We start from the raw sequence: 24,833 nt of genomic DNA, 5'->3' as shown, positions 1-24,833 counted from the left end.
CTGTGCTATCCCGAATGGTAGGCAGGGTGTTCCCTGGCCTTACTCTGTGCTATCCCGAATGGTAGGTAGGGTGTTCCCTGGCCTTACTCTGTGCTATCCCGAATGGTAGGTACGGTGTTCCCTGGCCTTACTCTGTGCTATCCCGAATGGTAGGTAGGGTGTTCCCTGGCCTTACTCTGTGCTATCCTGAATGGTACTGTAGGTAGGGTGTTCCCTGGCCTTACTCTGTGCTATCCCGAATGGTAGGTAGGGTGTTCCCTGGCCTTACTCTGTGCTATCCCGAATGGTAGGCAGGGTGTTCCCTGGCCTTACTCTGTGCTATCCCGAATGGTAGGTACGGTGTTCCCTGGCCTTACTCTGTGCTATCCCGAATGGTAGGCAGGGTGTTCCCTGGCCTTACTCTGTGCTATCCCGAATGGTAGGTACGGTGTTCCCTGGCCTTACTCTGTGCTATCCCGAATGGTAGGTAGGGTGTTCCCTGGCCTTACTCTGTGCTATCCCGAATGGTAGGTAGGGTGTTCCCTGGCCTTACTCTGTGCTATCCCGAATGGTAGGTACGGTGTTCCCTGGCCTTACTCTGTGCTATCCCGAATGGTAGGTACGGTGTTCCCTGGCCTTACTCTGTGCTATCCCGAATGGTAGGCAGGGTGTTCCCTGGCCTTACTCTGTGCTATCCCGAATGGTAGGTACGGTGTTCCCTGGCCTTACTCTGTGCTATCCCGAATGGTAGGCAGGGTGTTCCCTGGCCTTACTCTGTGCTATCCCGAATGGTAGGTAGGGTGTTCCCTGGCCTTACTCTGTGCTATCCCGAATGAATTATAAAGAATTAATTAATAAAATCACTTCATCCTGGGAAAATTAGCAATTTTGTCTCAATAAAACCATAAAATCTCTGATCCAGTATTCATATTTATATGTCACAACAAAATAGGCATTGTTTATTTATGTGAGTAAGTAACATTTTGCAACATATTATAAAATGTAAACCTAAATATTATATTAATGCATCATGGGGCTTCCAGGTATGAGGTAACACTGCTATCACAGGATGGTATATGATGTAAGATACGTGCTACGCTGCGCAGGGTGAAAGCCTCGAGGGAAGGCCTTTTGGGCAAAAGCCAAACCAACAGATACTTGGAAAGAAGTCAGATTGTGAGGGATCCAAATAGAGATGGACACAGGCAGGCAGATATTAATGACAGGACTAGGAAGGACAAGCCTGGGAAGCACTTTCATAAAAGGCTGATGAGGAAGCAAACTAGAGGCAGCTGGAGTGAAGGGCAGGAACGAGAGGTAAGACAAACGAGTAAGAAGCATGGCTGGTTAGGAGGGTTAGGTGGACGTGGCGGGCAGGGTGTGGCAGTATGACTGATATAATGTAGGACAAGGCTTGATATCAGGGTTGATACAGTATGTTTGTTTATATAAACCCATGTAAAGTTTATCATACAGTATTTTAAATTTATATAAAACTGCCTCTATAGCTGTCTTACCGCCTCAATAACCCTGCCCTGCTTCTTCTGTAGGGGTGCTTGCATGTCTCTCCCACTGTCCTCCAGTTTGGCAGTCTTAGTTACAGTATATAATCCTTGCATTAATAATGACGCATTTCATTTAGCATACCTAAGGGGTGCACCAATGGACACCTCAAAATGCACCCCTCCCCCCCTGCCAGCAAAATATAGCGGGGGGAATCGAGGTGACATTTTATCAGGAGGTCCAGAATATCTCGCTACACCCCTCCCAGTGCGGTGGATGGCTGAGGCTAGGCTTCCCCATTTGGACAATGTAAAAACCTTGCCTCCTGCCTCTTTGAAGGAACTGTCAACACGGTATTAGTATGGTACGCATAGTACTCACTTTGTATGCCTCTTAAGGTTTTGATTGTACCCTGCTCTTGGTGGACCTGTGGGTGGCTACAATTTGATGACTACTACTGTAGGACGCCCTTGTGCTCTGAGAATACTTTCAGTTCACAAAATAAAATCATTCTTCTCTGTCTTGCATTTTGCACCCTACAGCAGCGGTACTAAAACTCCCGACCTTCTCTTAGCCTCAACAATCCAATGCACTATATTCCTGAATGGCATTTCATAATTAGCAGTCACCTTTTACATATAATGTAGCATTCAGCTTAGCATTTTATCACTTATCTAGATCAAATTAGAGCAGTACCATGGGACCTGAGCTCGGAAGGTGCTGCTTTAGCAACTGATTATTAACCCAAGCTCAGAGATGTTAATTATAGCCAGTTAAGGATAGCCAGTTAAGGATAGCCTGTTAAGGATAGCCAGTTAAGGATAGCCAGTTAACGATATCCTATTAATGATAGTCAGTTAATGATATCCTATTAATGATAGGCTGTTAATGATAGCCAGCTCATCCTGACTGGACTGATTGTCTGGGATAAGTGGGGTCAGTGGGCTGAATTCAGAGGAGGATTTGGCAATTTGTGCTGTGTGTAATATATGTATTTGTTAACTTAGAAGCTTACCGTATACTGTGCCTTCAGTTCATGTACCTGATTCCAGTGTCTGTGCTTTTTCTCACACTGTATATCAGAAGATTTGCATTTCTGAGCTCTTATACTTGAAGCCTTTCCATTCTGTACCTATAGTCGACGTTCCCAGAACCCACCATAAAACTTTAAGCATCACTTTTAATTAAACAGGTTATCAACAGTCCATGTAGGAGGAAACAATGTCTTACATACACATAAAATGATATTCTCATGAAGTTTAGATCAAAAAGAAACAATTCACTGAAATATTGTTATATTTTTAATTTGGTGGGGTTTCTTCTGGGTTAATCCCCACAGTCCAAAAACATGCTACGGCTAACTGCAGTTACCGCACTGCGCGTAGCTGTGCTGTGTGACAGACTGGTGTGTGAGTGTGCCCTGCAATGGGTTGGTGCCCCATCCTGGGTTGATCCCTGCCTTGTGCACGTAGGTTCCAGACCCCCTGCAACCATGAATTGAACAAGCAGTTACAGAAGATGGATGGACGGATAATGCACTGCCAAATGTACATTTATCAAACATAGATACAACCAAGTTACACATTTATGATTTGTGTTTACAAGCCGAAACCTTTTCTTTCCATCAGAAAGTTACAGTGTGGTAAGAACAGGGACCCAAACCTGCATTTCTCCACTAAAGTGTCCTGCACTATAAACTGGTGAAAGATTTTTAGAAATTCATGAAGATGTTTTTGTGCTTTCTTTGTTGTATAAGGTAACCTAGCTACTGTACAACACATGTGACTTTTGTTGTCACCTACTGATGTTTATTTTTTGTGCCATTGCACATAATTGCAAAGGTTTACATTAGCTTATATCATCCATCCATCCAGATCAGAGGGAGCTAATCTGGCAGCACAGGGCACCAGGTCCACTTTGGGGCATCAGTCAGTGGAGCCCACAGTCCCCTGCCCCGTGTCCTGTGATGGACCGGCATCCCATCCAGGGTGTCCCCTGCCCCGTGCCCTGTGATGGACTGGCATCCCATCCAGGGTGTCCCCTGCCCCGTGTCCTGTGATGGACCGGCATCCCATCCAGGGTGTCCCCTGCCCTGTGTCCTGTGATGGACTGGCATCCCGTCCAGGGTGTCCCCTGCCCTGTGTCCTGGGGCTAGCCCCAGCTGACACTGACCAGGGAACATGGCAGTACAAAGCCATCTCATTCCATACCATCCCAAGAACTGAACAGAAGCTTATTCCAGTCAGGATTAGAACACCAAGAGGAACATTATGCCAAGGTCAGCGGTATCTCTGGTAAAGGGTGTGTGTCATGGTAATTGTGGATTGTCAGTTATAATAAAAAATATACTTAAATGAAAAATATTTATTATATCTGTTTTGTGTTATTTCCTAACGTCCAAAGTAGAGATAGAAAAGAAGATCAAGGGAGAGAACTATTTGATAATGCTGCAGCATGCAGTTAAATGGTCTTTTGTTTTATTTCCAACACTTCAGGAAAAAAAAAAAAAAACGGCAAGTTGGTGTTAAATATAACCTGAAAAGGAAATACCTTGTTATCACAACCACAGTGCGACAGCGTTGCCAGAAAGAACGACGCATTTGTTGTCTACTTAATTAGGGAGGTACCCTGTAACTCATGTCAAGCGGTAATTCATAGCAGCAATAATTTTCACCTTTTATTTTACCATAATCAGGTATTCCTCGTGCGCACTATAGTTATATAATTATTATAAACAACAGCATTTAACGAACTCAAACACATAGTTCAGAAAAAAACACGCATCTGCACATTAGGATTCGAAGCACCAATGGTTGCATTAAAATATACTTCTGTGATCTGCATCCTGGAAGCAAAGCATAGCGAAAGGCTTGTCTGCAACCTCGCCTGCTAGACTAATCCCTTGGAATTAACTCTGAATTTTGCTGTTTGAAAATCGTATTGCTTATTGGGCCTGTATATATTCCGTGGTACAGAGATACTCTCTCGAGCAGAGTGTGCCGATTTTAGCCGTTTCGTCTGATCCGCGACAGCTGAGTTGCAGCCCACGCTGTTTGTCTTCGTTTGCCATTACATGAGCCCCCAATTAATCCACCAGGAGGTGCTCTAAATATATCCCGCCAAACTTCATCAAACATCCACTGCAGTGTCTGCTCCAGTAATTAATTTCTTTTTGAAGACTCACTTCTCTCAGTCGATGACGCCTATATTGCACATGATTTTTTAAAATAATAAGCTGCATTAAAATGTTGGAAAATGTTACTTGTTATGTAATTCAAGTGTATTAAGTTTCTTTAGTGTGTGTTTCAAGGTTTTGATTCTTGCAATGGAAATGAATATAATTACTGAAAATTGACTGCTACGTTATATCCACATACATAAGCCACTTTATTACTAAAGTAAAGACTGGAATGAACATGTTTTACAGACACTCGATTTAAATACATTTAAGTGATTGCATAGATAAGATAAAATAAAATACAGTAAAATAAAATAGTTCCACACGATGCCAGCAGAGGGCAGAACGATACTTAAAAGCAGCAGTTGAAGAAAACGATTCCTTATTCCGTTTTTTGTTTGTTTGTTTATAACAGTACTCCACCTATCATTATTCTCACCATTATTATCGTCACGAACTACGTATCATGTATTGAACTGTATTAATTGATCATATTCAATCAACATGATTATTTATAAAAGGTTATATCAAAGGAATAATGTGCACACGCGATAACATGCATTTTAACCTCAAACAAGCAGCATCGCGTGTACCTTTACGTCTTTAGGTGTGTTTAACGTTTTCTTAATGCTCCGTTGTTTAAGGTAAAAGCGATCGGAAAGCAACCCAAAGCCGTTTTGTACAGGCACTTGTGATTAACCCCGTCCAAGTTTTATTAAATGTGAGTAAAAGGGGGGGCGCTTTCACCGCCGCCGTAACGTGTCAGCACCGCTCCGGCTGAGCGCGTCCGCTTGTGTTCCGACTGATGCGCATATCGTGTCCACCAATCGACAAAAGCTGTTAGGGTAGCAGGCAATCCTGAAAGAAGTCAATGAATATTAATGCTCAAGCCGTTCACTTTCATCCACACAAAGTTAGCGGATCACCAGAGGGGTGATGGCACTCTATTAGAATTTCAACGCCGTGTTTGGATTAAGACTCATTCAATTCGGAATTTGGTCATTTGGAAACCAATGTTGTGCATGACAGTGGTTGTGGGGATGGGACTTTAAAGAATTGCCCGGGACTTACGGCATATGAAGACGTGACTTGTACGCCACTTGAAAGACTTTGGAAATTGGTAATATATTTATTTTTTTCCCTATAAAATGTGAAGCGCACGTCTTGGATGCTCTGGCTCTCTGCAAGCAGGGCTGCCCGTGTGGAAGAATGTATGCAAGATGCCTTTTGAATCTTAGGGTCCCGTCTTCATAAATTGTGAGAGGCTGTACAGGAATAAGAAACCACTATTTAAGAAACTGTGACGACTGACTTTTCTTCTTCTTTTTTTTAATCTACGACCCCTTTTCACTTCTCATTCTGTTTTCCTGTGCAATTTGCGGCTTGTTTTTAAGGTGAGTGGATCAGTTTTCGGCAGGAGCGGTGCTTAGAATGCGGACAGATTATTATTGTTGAGTGTCCATGCGAGACTTTCAGTCAAAACATGTCAGGCCATTTCTCTGTGAGGATCACTGCTGTCAGAGATGGCATTTTGGTCCCCTACTTCATTTTTTACCTCTAAAGTGCCTCGGAAGATATTGTTCATGTTCACCCTCTCTCTTACTGTTACTTACCTGTTTTATTGTTTGATGAGCTGTTATAACACGCTGCAGTTTCCCTTTCAAGAAAGCTACGTGTATCAAACCGGGCAGGTGACCGAAGAGACAACTTTCATCACATTAAGAGAGAAACTTTACTCCACCACCTCCCAGGGATACTTCGCAGAGGATCCAGTGCAGAAGACCGTCACTGATCCCGCGGCCGGAGATGACAAGGTCTCCACCGTCAACCATGCGGTTAACATGGAAATCGGAGAAAGGACGACGGAGTGGGACAGCAGTCAGGCTGTTCCGACCAAGACTGCGGCAGGGGGTCAGGGTGCAGCCTCGGAGCCAGAGCACCAGGAATCAAGCACCACCGACGACGATCTGAGCCGACGGGTCAACTGCACCTCGGATTACGGCCAGAAAAAGCTGCCCCAAGCGATCATAATAGGGGTTAAGAAAGGAGGTACCAGGGCATTGCTGGAGGCTTTAAGGGTCCATCCCGACGTCAGGGCAGTGGGAAACGAGCCCCATTTTTTTGACAGGAACTACGAGAAGGGACTCGATTGGTACAGGTGCGCGCTTTTATATTAATATCTGCTGCTTTCGTCAAATTGGCGGCACTAGTTCACAAACTTGCAAGCTGGGCATTTGGCGTTAGATGTGCTTTTTGACATGGATTTGGAGAGTAGCGGCCAATGTGATGGCGCGCGGATGTCGCCGATGCTCGATGTCGAATCCCATACACTGTTTATCTTCTGCGGCTGTGAAAAGGATTATATGCACATTGAAATGTGCCTCATTTGCATTTGTAACAGAATTTACAAATAAGACAGTTGACAAACAACATGTCGCTATCGGGTCCTGCAGCGACACTTAAAATGATATTAGACCCAATGAGCCAACTTTAGTCATGCGTTGAATAAGTTGGCCTCGGATGATTACGTAGTTTTTTTGTAGTTGTATATCAGGCCAATTATTTGTTCTAGTGTGTTTTTTCAGTAAAAAGAAAGCAGTGATACTTTGATGTAATTTGCATTATTAATAGGTTCATTTCAATGTGATAAAGATTTTGATTGCAAGTGTAGGTGTCTTTTTAACTGCAAATGAGACCTTGTGGGATACTGTAGCGGTAGTAGTGACAGTAATAATTTATATGTGCACAAAAAAAGTGTCGATACCTGTGAAGGTCCTCAAGCACAGCAAGGAATAATTGCCCCGGCGTTCTGTTGTGGATTCACCTGTGGACGCTCTCCGGTGATTTCCAGTGTTTACTCCGCTCGGTAGTGTACCCTTGCAGTGGCAGCACTGAGAAGTGCCTGGAGGCATTATTAAAAGAAAACATCGTTCGTGGCCCCTCACAAAAAATCCCACTATTTTTTCAGTAAAAATACCTTACGAAAATGCTGCGTCTGCGCAGGAAGCATTTAGACCGAAATTACTGCAGCGTCACACGGCAATTAGACTGGGCACAGAGGAGTAAATCATTTTTCTGAATCATCAGTAATTGTAATAGAAGCAACCCGTATTTAAGCGATTCTTTCCGAGTTTCCGTTGCTGTAGACTTGTTGCTTTTGTGTATTAAATAGGTGGTTGTAATATTAATAAATAATCTTACTTCTTCTTATTATTATTATTGTTGTTGTTGTCGGTTTCATTGTGGGTCCACCATACTTTTATTACCTATTACTTTTTATTTTCTGTGCTTATGGAGATAATTAACAAAGGCTGGCGATTCTGAGGTACATAGTGTTCGCAAAACATTAAAAGACTTTCTAAAAAATGTGTGTTCCCATACAAATCCGTATTACCGGGAGGGCAGTTTGATGTGTGAAACGGTGGTCGCATTCATTTTCCATGACGTAACAACTGCATTGTTTGGCACGTTGAGGAGCCTTGGCTCGCTACTGGACATGTACTATTCCTTGAGGTGTAGAGAACATGTCCCTCTCCATCGCACGAACAGATATCAAAGTGGAGCTAAGAGGTCTCACTGCAGACACTTTCTGAGCGATGGGTGTGCTGCTGGTGGACTAGTGCATGGAGAAATGTCTCTGAATGAGATGCTGTCACCAATTACACCCTTGGTTCTTATGAGTGGTACTTCTGGTAGCAGATTTTCTACCCTCCAGTTTCAGAGCAGCATTTATTTGTAACCAGCCATGTATCAATGATTGTACTGATATGGTTTTGTATGAAATAATCTAATAGTCAATTTATAAAACCTCAAACAACATTTAATGGTCAATTTGTCTTTTCATTTTTACTGCTGACCGTGACTCTATAAAAAGAGCAATTCTGGAGGATAACAGCGAGTATTTAATGCCAATGGAATCGATTTTCAAAATCCCACTGTGCTGTATTAGACATCTTTGATGAGGAAAACAAGCTAGGTGGCTTAGTACTTCTCATTGCTCTACAGCGACACCTACTGTCAGCCGGGTGCCAGCGGGGCTGCGGGTGGGCTGTAATGTTCAGTGAAGAATGGCTTGACATAGAGTGAAAGGAAAGAACCCACGTCAAAGGAACCATGCCATGTTTCCATCACTCAGGATTTGGCAAGACTTCCATGCAATGAGAGGGATACCTATTAGAAACAAGATAATTGGCTGTACCAAACTGGGAAAGCATATACAAACATTTATTGATATGCTGTATGTATAAAACAAAGAGATTTGGCAGAAAAATTATATGAGTGCATGAGGATGATATTAATGTAAAGCTTTGGGTGAGAATAAGCATTGAGACACAGGCAGACTAAAAGATGGAGTGTCATAGAGGTTCTAGAGCAGCAGGATTCTTTGCAGAACTGCTGGTTATGCATCCGACAGATGGATCTTCACTGGGCCCTAACCCTCCACGCACCTCATAAGAACATAAGGGACATGGAAGCATCAACATACACATCGAGGTCTTTCTCATAATTAATCAGCTACCTTTATTTCAGTGGAACCCAAAAAATATCTCTACTTTATATTTCTGCTCCCTGCATGGATTGCCTTACATTTATCTACGTTAAATTTCATCTGCCAGGTATCAGCCCAGTCGCTAATTAAATCAAGATCCTGTTTTAGCCTCTGTGCTGCTAATTGAGTATCTGCTTCACCAACCACCTTGGTGTCGTCTGCAAGTAGATCACACATAGCCGTTACGTAATGGCTGAGACCCCCCCCCCCCCTTATATATTCACGAGCTTTGCAAGATGGCCAGGAACCTTAACGAAAGGTCATCCTTCAAGCATATGGTATGGAAATGTCTGAGGAAATGTCTTTTTAACACACGTGGAGCATTTCGTTATTGTATGGAAATGTCATTACACTAGAGAGCCGGGCTGTGTCAGAACAGCTAACTTAAACCCCAATGCAGGAGACAAGCATCACCGATTCTCATACCTGTATGCAAAATAGAGCTGAAAAAGTTTAACCTTTGCTCACGCAGCGGCTCTCTTTCATAAATCAGCCTATAAGTCGTTTTAAAGAGGCTTCCATTAGCTCTGGAGTATCAGGTCTAGAACTGGTTCTCCTGCATTACCGATCTCTGCATGTTCTTATGCATGAAGGTCCACTTTAACTGAATCTATACATTACGCTAAGTTATGAAATTGCTTCTTGATAGTGCATCGCCCTGTTGTAGACTAGCTAGGTGTAAGATTCTTTTTACTTTAGAAAAACTGCTCAGATCAGTTTCCTACAGCAGGTCATTTGTCATTTAAGGAACTTATTTTTTTTTTTCTTTGAGTTTTTTTGGGCAAATTCTCATCATTGGCGATAGGATTCCAGTACTAATCAGGCAATTATTTGAGAATAAGCAGCACTTTTTGGTGAGCGGGGGTTGATTTTCCTGGAGCCGTGTGGTTTTTGAGGTAAATGCTCCCCCAAACCAGGGAGTGCAAACCTCAGCAACCGAATTAGTCGCAGCTGAAGCCTAACACTGTTCCAGGAGCTTTCCGGAGACGTTAACGGACTGGCACTGTTTAGGTGGAGCTGCTGGGAGAGTCTCTGCCTCACCTCAACGCGGAGGGATCTGCTCTCCCCCTGTTCATTTGCAGACTGTTAATGTGAGTTGCTCTATAATGCATTTGATCTGTGGCATATTAGACGGGAGACAGCAGACTTACACAAATGGGAGAAAAGCATCTTTGTCTTAATGTCCCTGAAGCACTGGGTCTTTTCTTTTGCTATTTTGAGTTTGATGATCGCACGCTGAGTGACATGAACCTGAGTGACATGAACCTTTGGATGGTGCTCTGTGAGTCCACAGACTGTCAGGATGGGTCACAGATCTTCTGAATGTTTTTCCTTTTTTACTTTTTAAATCTGCTGACAGCAAATAGATGACAACGTTCCAGTAAAGTTGTTGCAGCAATTTAAGGGATAATTATGTGCACCTAAATTCGGCAGACCACAGTTTTTTATCAAAAATAACTATTTTACTAGTATAAAAAGTTACTTTTAACAAGCCAGATCATTATAAAACAGCCAGTATCTCTAATGACACTGTATGATTGACACATCCTTACCTCCTTTTAAACAGAAGAGCCATCCATTATTATTTATTTATTTATTTTTAATACTCACTAATCCTGTTGAGGGTCACAGGGGGTCCAGAGCCTATTGTAGAGGCTTCGGGCACAAGGCTGAGAGCAACAGAGGATGGGGTGTCAACCAATCACAGGACACACACAGACACACACAGAGACACACACACGCCATGGTAATTCTAATTAACCTCAGCATATTTACAGACTTTAGGGGAAACAAAGTATATGAATGAAACCCCATGATGACACAGGGAGAACATGCCAGCTCCACACACAGACTCGAACCTTGCCTCCGTGAAACAGGTCCTTCTTTTTCCTGATAAACTGTCATTTTTCTCTTGAACTGTGAGATAAGTATGACTCTGGAATTATTATTAAAGGCACTGCTTCACTGTCACCCATCCATTAGTGACAGACGCTTTGCCATATCACGTGCAGCTATGAGTTTAGACAAAAAGTGAACATTCAGTTTCACTGCAATTCTTCCAAAACCCGCAGTGCAAAACTATATGTGATTCCTTATTTTTTTCTGTGCAGGAAGCCTGTTACACTAGCATTGCATAGATCTGTGTGTAAGATGGCCATTATAGTATGAATGTGCCGATGTGAGTAGGAATGCACAGATCTGTGTAAGATGGCCATTATAGTATGAATGTGCAGATGTGTGTAGGAATGCACAGATCTGTGTAAGATGGCCATCATAGTATGAATGTGCAGATGTGTGTAGGAATGCACAGATCTGTGTAAGATGGCCATCATAGTATGAATGTGCAGATGTGTGTAGGAATGCACAGATCTGTGTAAGATGGCCATCATAGTATGAATGTGCAGATGTGTGTAGGAATGCACAGATCTGTGTAAGATGGCCATCATAGTATGAATGTGCAGATGTGTGTAGGAATGCACAGATCTGTGTAAGATGGCCATTATAGTATGAATGTGCAGATGTGTGTAGGAATGCACAGATCTGTGTAAGATGGCCATTATAGTATGAATGTGCCGATGTGAGTAGGAATGCACAGATCTGTGTAAGATGGCCATTATAGTATGAATGTGCCGATGTGAGTAGGAATGCACAGATCTGTGTAAGATGGCCATCATAGTATGAATGTGCAGATGTGTGTAGGAATGCACAGATCTGTGTAAGATGGCCATCATAGTATGAATGTGCAGATGTGTGTAGGAATGCACAGATCTGTGTAAGATGGCCATTATAGTATGAATGTGCAGATGTGTGTAGGAATGCACAGATCTGTGTAAGATGGCCATTATAGTATGAATGTGCCGATGTGAGTAGGAATGCACAGATCTGTGTAAGATGGCCATTATAGTATGAATGTGCCGATGTGAGTAGGAATGCACAGATCTGTGTAAGATGGCCATCATAGTATGAATGTGCAGATGTGTGTAGGAATGCACAGATCTGTGTAAGATGGCCATCATAGTATGAATGTGCAGATGTGTGTAGGAATGCACAGATCTGTGTAAGATGGCCATCATAGTATGAATGTGCAGATGTGTGTAGGAATGCACAGATCTGTGTAAGATGGCCATCATAGTATGAATGTGCAGATGTGTGTAGGAATGCACAGATCTGTGTAAGATGGCCATCATAGTATGAATGTGCAGATGTGTGTAGGAATGCACAGATCTGTGTAAGATGGCCATCATAGTATGAATGTGCAGATGTGTGTAGGAATGCACAGATCTGTGTAAGATGGCCATCATAGTATGAATGTGCAGACGTGTGTAGGAATGCACAGATCTGTGTAAGATGGCCATCATTGTATGAATGTGCAGATGTGTGTAGGAATGCACAGATCTGTGTAAGATGGCCATCATAGTATGAATGTGCAGATGTGTGTAGGAATGCACAGATCTAAAAAGCATCTGTGCCTCTGTATTACAAACCATGTATGTACCACTGACCAACAATTAACAGAAGCTCTTTCTCTTGTTATGTTTAACATAAGGTTACAATTACTTCAATATTTCAAAGAGCACATCGGCAATTATAACAATGGAATGGTTATTACTATTTTTATTATTATTTGTCCATATATAGTCCTTTACATTTCTGACAATTGAATACCTTTTAGAGATACCTCCATCGCCATTAATTCCAAGGTGTCTTACATGATATATTTGGCAGATTTTGAATCGGCTCAGAAAAGGTCTGTTCTGGCGCCATGTGCTTTTAGACTGTACTGTGTACGGTGCTTGCTGGGATGTGTACCACAGAAAGGCATGATGTTCATCCTGTGTACATGCTGCCTTATTCCTCCGCTCAGGTAGAATGGTCACGCCGCTCTGAAGGACTAGATGACAGCGGTCAGGGCCACGCTTCATCTCTACATTTCCGAGGCTTGTGGGAAAATGGATGTTTTCATTCCCTGGTTTTTACCCAGGACGTTTGGCTAGGCTCCTCTGATTGCCAGTGTGGAGCGAAGCCGGGCAGCATGGCAGATGAGTAGGTTTCCACCCTCTGCTGAGATTTGACAAGGATGCAATGCTGCCTCTAAAAGCTGCTATGGGCAGGGCGACAAAAACGGTCATGTGACCCCAGAATGGGAGGAAGAAATGAGGACTTTGAGCATGGGATTAGAGCTGAGACTGATGGAAATGGTGGGATGGAGCTGGTTTTGCTTTGGGTGTCGGATTTTGGGAAGGTCTACGATGGCATGTGAGCATCAGGGCGTGTTGTGGGAGCCCAGATGAAAGAAAACAAAAAACAGAATAAAGCCTTATTTTATTGATATCACAACACAGGCTGAGTGAATTGCTTATTTTACTGATATCACAACACAGGTGAAGTGAATCGCTGATTTTATTGATATCACAACACAGGTGAAGTGAATCGTTGACTTTATTGATAACACAACACAGCTGAAGTGAATCACTTATATTACTGATATCACAACACAGGTGAAGTGAATCGTTGACTTTATTGATAACACAACACAGCTGAAGTGAATCACTTATATTACTGATATCACAACACAGGTGAAGTGAATCGTTGACTTTATTGATATCACAACACAGCTGAAGTGAATCGCTTATTTTATTGATATTACAACACAGCTGAAGTGAATCGCTTATTTTATTGATATTACAACACAGCTGAAGTGAATCGCTGATTTTATTGATATCACAACAGAGGTGAAGTGAATTGCTTATATTATTGATATCACAATAAAGCTGAAGTAAAATGCTGATCACCTGACATCCGGCCACGCTCACTTGTCCCTATCCTCCATCTTGCAGCACTACATCTTTGTTTTTGCAACAGCATTTCAATGTGCCTAGTGTATCAAGCTATTGCTTTTACCCACAGTGATCCAACTGAGTTATGCAGCTACCCCTAAGCAGCTACCAGTTAAGGCTGTGAGAAGATGCAGACAGAATATTCTCTCTATCACATTCCTGCTTCGCTGAGCTCACCGGAACAGAGGAGTGGAGTATTTTCACACAGTATCGAAAATCCCCGAAACCCCAGTGAGTGCCTCCGTGTCTGCATCTGTGTTATGCGCTGGTCTTTGACAGCGCTCGTGGTGTAATACTCCAGAAAAGTGCTTGAAACATATAAAAGCTCCTTCACATCTGTTTCCAAGAACTGCAGTGATTTGAAAGATAAAAAATTAATAAACTATCAGCAGGCTTTAGCCAAAAGCGTCATTGATTATATGCTGATATTGCCTCAGGGACCCATTTACCAAAGCTAGCCTGGCCAGGCATGGAGTGTCACACGACACTGGGTATGTGTGTAAAAACAAACACAGGATCACATTCGTATAGCCTTGGGAATATTGTCACCTTGGCTCACAGAGGGGAAGGGATTGCGTAACTGTGTAGAATACATCTGGCTGAGCAACAAAGGATGGATGAATTGTCTGTCTGCCTATGTATGTGTTGTTTACATGATGTTTAATACAAACAATATTTTTGCACAAATATACACATTATTGAGGATATTAAGCAGCTAGCCTTGAGAGGCTGTGGAGAATCGTGAATGTAGCCAGAGCTGAAGCAAATGTAACTATAGGTGAATGCCGATGCATGGTTTGATTTAGTACTCTGTAGAGTCTGCTGTTCAGTAGGCCTGATATCACAAGGTCAATGGTTTGGTTGAATGATATTCTGTTGAAGTTCAAATTTAACATTAATTGAATGGAGACAGATTTGAAACTGTATTACATTAGACCTTCAAAATTATCATTATTTAACCCAGCAGTTAAGCATTTCTGTTGAGACAAATGATCTATTCATGGCATAGAAGAATGAGGAAAGCATGCTCTCCGTCTTATATGAAAAGGGGGCACTATGCGTGGGAGTGTTTGTGGCAGTGTAATCATTATAACACGTGCCATGCGATTAAATCACAGCCATTGGGACCAGTCTACTCAGATGAATAAGACTTTTTGCTTGTTTTTTTACTCTGAGGACAGCCTTCAAGGCAATTTTTGTTGTCCATTTTTGTTGCGACCCAATTGTATTGGAGGAAAAGCAACAGCAGCTCCTGAGTGGTGTAATCACCTGGGAACAGTGGGAGGGCCTGGACGGGTGGGAGGGTAACTCACAGGCCCGGACGGGTGGTTTAGTTCCTGGCTATGCATCTCTCCACCCTTCGTTCTCAGAGCTTGAGTGCTTCTGTAACATTCATTGCATTCCCCAGATCAGGAACTTCACAAAAACATTATATGGATGAAGATCTACCCCTGATTTCCTTACAGATGATGATCTGGAGCCTATTTCATTGTCACCTAGTGGTGGCACATGGAAGGACAGTCACCGATCGGGTGAACCTGATTACATTGAATGTAGTATGTGTGGGGGTAGATATTGTAGAATTTTGCAGGTGTGGGAGGAGTGGGGATTAGAGGGCGGTGATGGAGCCATCCAGGGAATATACTGTTGCTGTTCTGACCTCATGAGAAGTTCCGTAACCTCCTGAGACCCCACCCATTCATTTATGTCCATTGTAGTGGACATTTTATTTTTTTTTATCTTTTCACTGATGTTGGGAAACGTATTTATTCCTGTTGTGCACTAAAGAGGACATGCTGTGAAATTAAAAATAAAAATAAATTTGAAAAAATCTAAATTGTAAGATGTCTTATTTCCTCCAAAGACAAATAACCTAAAATTGAAGGACACTTTCTTCCTTGGGTCTCAGGAGGACATAGGTGCCCTCAGTTTTTTTGGACTATGCTCAAAAATTTGTCCTGAAATGACCTTTGTGTGATCCCTGACTTTTTTACCGTTAAAATTGCAAGTCAGATGGTGTGACGACTGTGCCGTTTTATCCCTGAGAAATGGATACCTATGAATGTGCATTGCACTTAGCTGAAGACACAAGGACACTGGCTTTTCATAAAAATAAATTCTTCATTATTGTTTTAACGCGTATCATTGTCATACCAGAATACCCACTAAGTGCTATCAGCACCCACTGTGCATAAGCAGTTTAGCTGAAGCTTGTACGAAGGGTAGGCACTGGAATCTGAAGCACTTATTCAGCTACCTGTGTGTTGACTACTCTACGTAGGGAAGTGCTTCTATAGAGACATTCAGCAGTGTTGTCAAACGCAGCTCGCTTCAAGGTATCTGCCTGGCACGTAACCTGACAGAATTCTGTGGGCTTAGCTCGTTTAGAACTTCATATGGAAGGAAGCGGAGCTCGGAAGCTACTGTAAGTGCTGATGCCAGAGTTTAGCCACTGCTGAGTCACAGCTACAAAGCAAGATGAATGTGTTCATTAGTTTTCTGGGAGTTTGTTTTCTGTGATTAGCCCATACCTTTTAAAGCTATTCATTAGTTTATGTCTCTGTATTTTCCTTTTTTACCTTCCAAGCCATCACTCAGTATTTCCCGTCTAGATCCAGAACATCAGAAATGCTTGGGTGTGTGTGCATGCATTGTAGATCATGCAGAAATCACACGCAGTGAAGTGCTTGTGATCACCGCATTTGATGTGGTCGCAATTGAAGCACGAGCCTTTCAGATTCGCCTCTCATTACCAGCGTGTAATCCCATACACAGGAAAATATGCCTATATTTGGGAGCTATTTCTGCAGTGCAGACACTGATCAATTTGCTGAACTCTCTAGGCTTTTAATAATTATTATAACTGCTGAGAGCCATAGCTGCAGGCAATTGTTTTAAAATGGACATTTTCGACCGCCCCCATTACTGAAGGATTTGAAGTCAACTGAGATTTTATTATCGTTTAATGGAATTATTCAAGCCTTGAATACAACTGTAAGTGTAATTAGTGTTTCATGCATTGCTGAATAGCAGAAGTCTATATTTGTATTTACACAATATATAACAATTTAGTCAAATACATATGAACACGTGTTTACGAAAATCACATCGGAGAAGCTCTAGCACAGCGCCTTATTCATCTTATTAACCTGTTTTAAAGCAGACAAATGATTTCTAACAGCAGTCAAAACAGAAACCTGTGCTTAAAAGTATATTTTACTGACAACAGTTTCTGCACAGAAATGAACAATTAAGGACTCAGAGTTAAGAGAGAACAAAACATGTTTGGCAATATTATCGAAAAACCTGGTGAAATGAACACTGTTTATTACAGTCATTCACATCTTAAAAAAATATACCGATTCATGGAGAAAACGTGGCATGAACAGTAAAAGCACCATCATTCACATTAAGCTGCTTTTCTGTCTTGGTTTGGTTTGTTCTTAACATTGCAAAGCCAGCATGTGTAAAGTGCGTCTAAAGAACCCAGTCAGCGACTTGGGTAAAACATGGACAGTTATTATCCATTTCTACTCTTGTCTGAGAGGCCGGCCCTGATTTTCACTGCATCTGTGCACTGCATCTGTGCACTGCATCTGTGTTTTCCTGTGCCTTTAAACGTGCAGAGAGCTCTTTGGCAGCACTGCCATTCTGCACGGAAGAGCTTATTTATTTCAGTTATAAAGCAAACTGTTTTTACTGTATTTCATTACACCTAATATTGCCATACCCCTATATATTTGGGAAAACCACATAGATCACACTGCACTCTAAATATTCATGCAGTGACTGCTGCAGAAGCCTTTTGTCCTTATTCCATGGGTTTTAAGCAGCTCTTGGTAATGGTGTCCTCATCGAGTGTGATTAACCCCCATATTGTTTTACATCTGCAAGACCAGCGTGCAGAATTTTAAGCATCAATTGATTTTTAACTAAGCATAAATTTAGCTCTTCGCACTCGAGGTACATATTCAGTTACGTTGTGTTGCAAACAAAGTATTTTAATTGATCTTGCTGATGAACAATGAAGACAGACCTTCATCCAGTTGATTCAAGGTCACTTTTGCCGCCTCCCCGGCTCACACTCACAGCCCTTCTGCTATTTAAAGAGCCAATAAAGCATGAAAGCGCATCACGGGGAAAGGCGAGATGCTATCAGCACTGTGTCTAATGTATTTATTTCATTTGGTTCACTGCGGCTCTCAGTCCACAGGAGGCATGTTTGTTGACCAAAATAACATCAAGGTTTCTATGTGCAAGAAAGTCATATTAACCTCCCACCCCCCCCAGCCCCCCCCCCAACACATCCACACACACACACACATACCTGTACTCATAGCTTTGTATGGACCATACATTTATTTCTTTGGGCAAAACCCTAATCCCAACAATGACAAACCTAACCCCTACCCACCTCTGATCATAAGTAACCAAGCAAAATTCAGGTCCTTTGGCATTTTTAGTTTTTTGATTGCAGTCTCAGATTTTTAAAAAATTGATTTTCCCCTTGTGGGGCCAAAAAATGGGTTTTTAACGCATTGTCGGGCCATTTGGTCCCCACAGTGTAATATATGCATAAAACACACACACACACACACACACACACACACACACAAGTTGGTCTTCCTATCTAAATGCGGACCGTCCATTCATTTCTATGGGAAAAACCCTCATCCCAATCACGACACCCTGAACCTCTACCCATCCCTAACCTTATAACCATAAATAACCAACCCAAATACAAGACTTTTGGCATTTTTACTTTTTTGATTGCATTCACAGATTTTTTATAAAACTGAGGTTATCCAAATGGGGACCTCAAAAGATGTCCCCAAAAGTAGGGAAATTTCAGTTTTTACTACACTTTAGGGACAATTTGCTCAACAAATGTGATCAATGCAAACCCACACACACACACACACACACACACCATTTTAAGGCCAAGTAAATGCCACAGCCTTAAACAGTATAAGTGGTTGGAGGATAGATAGATGGATGGATGGACAGATGGACAAATTTTAATGAATGGAATTCCAGCCATCATGGTGGATTTTTCTCCCCGAGATTCCCTGCTGTATATATATGCAGAACTAAGTAAATACGAGGTTGTGCTTAAATTCGGGCTCTTAAGCTTATTTCTGAGTGGCTTCATACTCGGTGTCATGTGGCGCCCGCCGCTCACCGGGCTGCCAGTCGGGCAGAAATGAAAGCGGAGTAAATAGTGCCTTTAAAGAGACAGAAGGGACGTTTTGCCACATGCCCTTGGATTTTGATTGGAAAGCATGGGGTCTCCCAGGGGGGATCTGCAATCTAAAATAATATGTTTGTTTATTCTGCCGTCCAGACATCTGAGATCCTGGCTGTTTTAAAAAATTTGGGTGTGTATAATTATCATGTGGTGAAGAGCATCATGTGGAATCTTAGCTGATATTAAACGTACTTCCGGCCTGTTTACGTGAGATGTGCATTTAACGCTTTTTCCACTTGTTCCCATGTCATTAAATGTGAATTTGCCATGGTGTGTTCAATTAGCAGACAAAACAAGGGCTTTGAATTTTTGATGCAATCTCTGGAATGTAAATAAGGCATATTCCCAGCAGCCTTGGGGTCTGTTGCCATAGCTCCCACCAAAGGCTTTTGTTTTAGATCTATTTTGCAATAAACTTATTTTTTTACAGGACTAAATAAATCTGCCCCGTTACCCCTGTTTAATTTGGGGCTTTAAATGGAACGTGGCATGTTAATTGGGTAACAGCTGAGTTAAGCCACAGGCAAGAATCTAAACGTATTTTAATATTAACACAATTTTAATTGGCTACTACTGTTATTTTATATCCGAGTCGTCATTTTTTCCTCACTTTCAATTTCAGTCCATGTTCCTTTTCTTGTTGTGGGATTATGGTGTGACTGTCACCAACCACTTTTATCCCACACAACAAGTACAACAAGGGCTAGCTTGATGTTTTTATTTCACCTCGCAAACTTTGTTTTCTGACGTCAAGACACTGTAGTGGGAAGCATTATAAATCACTGGAAGCTGCAGAAGAAACACAGATTACTGCCAAATTAAATAGTACCTGCCAAATTAAAACCGGGAATCTTTTTATTCACTCAAGGAACACAGAGGAGTAGCTGGTATTTTCAGTGTGATTCTTGGTATTGACTAATAACTAATAACTGTCAAAAAGTTGCCACAGTTTATGTATATTATAAATCGAAGGGTCTCATGTAATAAGATTGATATAAAACAAAAAGCACTGGTTAATTTTGGAAGAACAGTAACAGGGGAAACGGCAAATATTTTTTATTGAATGGAATGTGTATATTTTTATGTGAATCAATCCTATTGTGTACTTTTAGATCCATAGGGGATACACCCTGTATGGGATAGCAGGTATATTTAAAAATCGTATTTAACAACCCAGAGTAGACATGCAAAGAGAAGGAATCGAGACAATATTAAAAGTCACATTTCTGAGATGCGGGATCAAAATCTCGCTAAAGCCCCTCCATAGCTACTATAAAGCCAGTAGCATTTGTCTTCAAATATTCCAGCAATTAAGAAAATCGTAAGACCAGTTTTCTTTAATTCGGGTAAACCCAATTAAACTGAATGAAAACCTAGTCCGACATCATACCCTCAATGGAATCAGCACATCTTAACGAAATAAGTGTGGTGCATAAGATGGTCATTAAGGATGCAGGCTTTTTAGCTAACAGTGCCAGTCAACATTGACACGATAGCTGCTTTTTCCTATTATACCGCATTACATTGTATATTGGCCTAAGGGGAGCCTTCCCTGAAACGGCAGCAATCAGGATCCATATGGGGAAAAAACGCTGTTATGCTGCTGTCGACAGGTTCCACTGAACTGTGGTTGGTGCTGGTATCTCATTGACCCTCCACTGCAACTTCACCAAATTAGTCTTTTGTTCATTTCACACAGTTTATTTCAGGCATCTGGTCAATGGTTTCCTTTCATACTTTACGGCTTAATGTTATGTATCAGGTTATTTTAGGGGATGGTGGTGTGTGAGTCTGTGGGCTAACACTCTGTACCTATTATCAGAAGGTTACCAGGTCAAATCCCATGGCTGGCAGAGTGATGGTATGGCGTTAAGCTCTTCACCCCAATTGCTCCAGGAATGCTGACTTATGTTTTGCTTTGGGCAAAATCAGTGATTGCTGCACCTTGTTTTAAAGATGTGCATCAAAATAAGGATCATCATATCTAAATTAGTGCATTTGTGACTGAGAGATATGTTGTAATAATGATCACTGTAGTGCTACACAAACGTAGCTGATGTGCATTTATACTGGGCAATGTAGAAAGTAATGCATTTATACTGGGCAATGTAGAAAGTAATGCATTTATACTGGGCAATGTAGAAAGTAATGCATTTATACTGGGCAATGTAGAAAGTAATGCATTTATACTGGGCAATGTAGAAAGTAATGCACAAATGCTATCCACTCATTACTCACTCTTTAACCTTTTCAGTATTAAAATACGTGTCAATTCCAGTTAATCCCACATGGTGGCTCCAGTAGTCCCCATAAAAGCTATGACCTCACATCTTAATGTTTCCATAATCTGAGGAGAAGTTTATAAATTGACTGTCTAAGATGGGTAATATTGATTAGGTGTGATGGGATGGCTGTTGGCTTCAACTCACTACAGCGGAGTAGAGCTACTCGTCGTAGATAAATGCCAGTGATGTAAATGTATCTTCCTGCCTTTATGTCTTGCTCTGCTAGCTAGCTGTGAAACTGGGCTCATTGGATTCCATCATCTTCATACTGGCCAGCAGTTTTTGATTTAGTGTCTTGTGCCAAATGGAAGTCCCCAGTCTACTTCCTCTCTAATGAGTAGCCACAGATATTCAATATATATGTGCACGTATGCTACAGCACTTTTGAGTGATCTGGCAAAATGTTTCTTTCATTTCAATGAGGGGAAATGCCACAATATCCTAAGCAGGTGTTGCCTGTCTAATTAAAATTGCCTCTAATTAAACACACTGTACCTTGTTGGGCATCTGTCTATATTACGACCATAAAATTAAACGAATAGATCTTATTATTAATCTTGTACTCTTAATTTTACATTGTTTGTTAAAATAATTAAGCAATTTTATTACATCGAATCTATTAAGATGTAGATGGTAAAAAAATATATATATAACACAAATGTATACCATTCAGAGACCAGATAAGTTATCCCATTTTGTCGAGTAACAGTTTGGTGGATCTACATTTTTCATATTATTCTCAACATGAATGATAAAAGGATGGAATCAGTATTTGGCAGCCTTGGATGCATTTTATTAATCAATGTCTTGGAGCTCTTAAATCACTAACCAAGACAAAAAAAATCAAACCCAAAAAACAAAAATAAATTTTCTGCAGTTGATGTACAACAGAGGCATATTGGCTAAGCAAGTATGTAACTGTGAAAAAAAAAGGCTGTTATGAAAATGATCCAGGTTCTGTGTTTGAAAACTGCAGGTAGATGGCTAACATTTATGCTAACATTTCTAAATACAGCTCTCCCTGTACAAGCCTATTTTATCTGTAAACTCGCTAGAGAACTTTCAACCCCAGCCAAAGCACCCCTGATCATCATTGTGATCTCTTGACATCGCCAGTGACCCCATAACTTTTAAAGGCACTGAGGGTGAGAAACAGAGGCTGGAATAAGCAATAACTTCAGTTATGCATGAACTGCAAAACACTCTCCCATACAGTAACTGCATCACAAAGGCAGTTCCTGTCCTCCCATGTCACAGAGAGTACAGCAGCTTCGTTGGTTTGTATGAGGCGATTCTGTGGTCTGTCCCGGGAAGTGCCAGCCTATACTGGCCATTAGAGAAACCGCTGTACATTCACTGCGTCTGTAGGAGTCGCACTCTGTACTAACTCATATAGAAGACTGTGAATGAAAGACCCCAAACCACAGAAGAGTTAAAAAGAATCTCTCCAGGAATCTCTTTCTCTCCCTGGCTGCCAAAAAGTGCTATTATAAAGCTATGATGCATGTCATGGGTGAAGCTCTGAGAGGCAATCAGCGCCACAGCCAGGGTTACCTAGGCAACAAGCTGCAAACAGGAAGAAAAAAAAAAGGACAAACCACGCCCACATAGAAAGAGGTAGTAGCGGCCATGGACAAGTGTGATAGTGTTTGATCCCTAAGCAAAAAACAATAAGTATTCAGATGCTTAATACCAGTACTAAAGAGGACACACGTGGACTATTTTTATCAATTCGGCTTGGCTCAGTACCATTTTTTTTCAAATCCTAAGTTACGAGCATCTTTAAATATCGGGATGACCTAAAGACAACTGCATTTTCACTCAGTATGAGTCTTCTGGCCTGGACCACTCCAGTGCATGTACTTCCCTACGTGACTAATGCAAGGCGCTGCAGGCCTGGGGTCATTGCATTGCCCCGTCCATTTAACCACCTGATTTTATCGTACAAGACAGACGCTGCCTAGATAAGCCTTCCTCTTCGAAAAAAAAAACAAAAAAAAAACAGCCTTGCTCCCAAATGTCATTATTGTTAAAATATGCCTCCATCTTGCTAGGCTTCTGAATATTTATGCAGTCGACTCATGATAAATTCATGGAGATCATTGTTATAGCATATATGTTTTTTTTTCCCTAGACAGAATTATACCTGCACACTAAACAATACGTCTTACTCAGCTTTGGCTATTGCCTCATGCCTTGTTTAATCAATGACAGCCGACCACATGAGCAATTTGTTCAGATTTGTTGAAGCTGTAGTTCTGCAGTATTATAAATATAATTGTTGAGTAAATCTTAAGGACATTAAAGCAAACATTCAGATACGCAGGTAATATTCTGAAGTTACGACTTATCTTGAGATCAAAGGCCTTCAGCAGGTTTTGTGTCGCGGCAGAGAGGAGCAGAGAGACGGACTCACACTACAACGCCGTCCCCATCTCTCCTCTCCATACTGTTTATTCTCCATTAAGCTCCCACTTCATCCTTTGCTTCACATTCCATAAAAAAAGCTTAAAATACTCCAGGCCACTATCATACAACAATGCGTGACGTTTTCACAATGGAGATGAGCTACATAAAGTAGGCTAGCTGGGCATAGTTTCAACATGCATTGGTGGGGAGTTTTGTCATCAACAATAATAATAATAGCAAAATAACTTTTGTTAATTATGGGGGTGAGCGTGATGATGGTTGCTTTTTTCTAAACGTTAATCGTATAGTACTATTCTGGCGACAAGTGGTCCTTGTAAGGAAGAAATATATCAGTTTAGTTATTCCTGAAATGAAAAATAGACAGAGATTATGAATTAATTATGTGGATGAAAAAATTGCTCCTAATAACGAACAACATCAAAGCTAGCAGAATACTCAAATGGGATCTGCAGAAAATAAGTGCTGTTTTTCTGTGAGATTAGGGGGTGATTTATGAATTACGTCAGAGTTATGAACATGACTGCGGCTCTCCATTCTCTCCTCTTTCCATTCTCTCCGTTCTCTCCTCTCCCTATTCTCTCCTCTCTTCATTAAGAATGAATTTGTCAAGTACAACTGCAAGTCACCAGAAGGAACCTGATTGGCCGTAATTTGCAGAGGCCGGTGAACTAGCTGTGTTACAGGCAGAGGATTGTGTTAAGATGCAGGATGTGTGAATTATGCAGGAATCAGCTGTTTTAATAGTATCATTGCTAAGTGTGAATTCCTTCTAAATATAACAAAACATGGCGGGCTGATAGTTGACTTATTAACTGTAAAAAAT

The 24,833-nt window shown here is 41.4% G+C and overlaps 1 protein-coding gene across 1 annotated transcript in view; it reads left to right on the top strand.

Moving 5' to 3' along the window:
• Positions 1-5,171: 5,171 nt before the first annotated feature.
• Positions 5,172-24,833, top strand: part of hs3st4 (heparan sulfate (glucosamine) 3-O-sulfotransferase 4) — a 74,103-nt gene continuing 54,441 nt past the window's right edge. The window contains exon 1 of the mRNA XM_023816516.2: positions 5,172-6,818. Coding sequence (XP_023672284.2) covers positions 6,184-6,818 — 635 coding nt within the window. The 5' untranslated portion in view covers positions 5,172-6,183. The remainder of the gene's footprint in view (positions 6,819-24,833) is intronic.

This window comes from Paramormyrops kingsleyae, chromosome 22 (genome assembly GCF_048594095.1).
Source record: "Paramormyrops kingsleyae isolate MSU_618 chromosome 22, PKINGS_0.4, whole genome shotgun sequence".
Lineage (NCBI taxonomy): Eukaryota > Metazoa > Chordata > Actinopteri > Osteoglossiformes > Mormyridae > Paramormyrops > Paramormyrops kingsleyae.
This window is presented reverse-complemented; position numbering and strand designations above follow the sequence as displayed.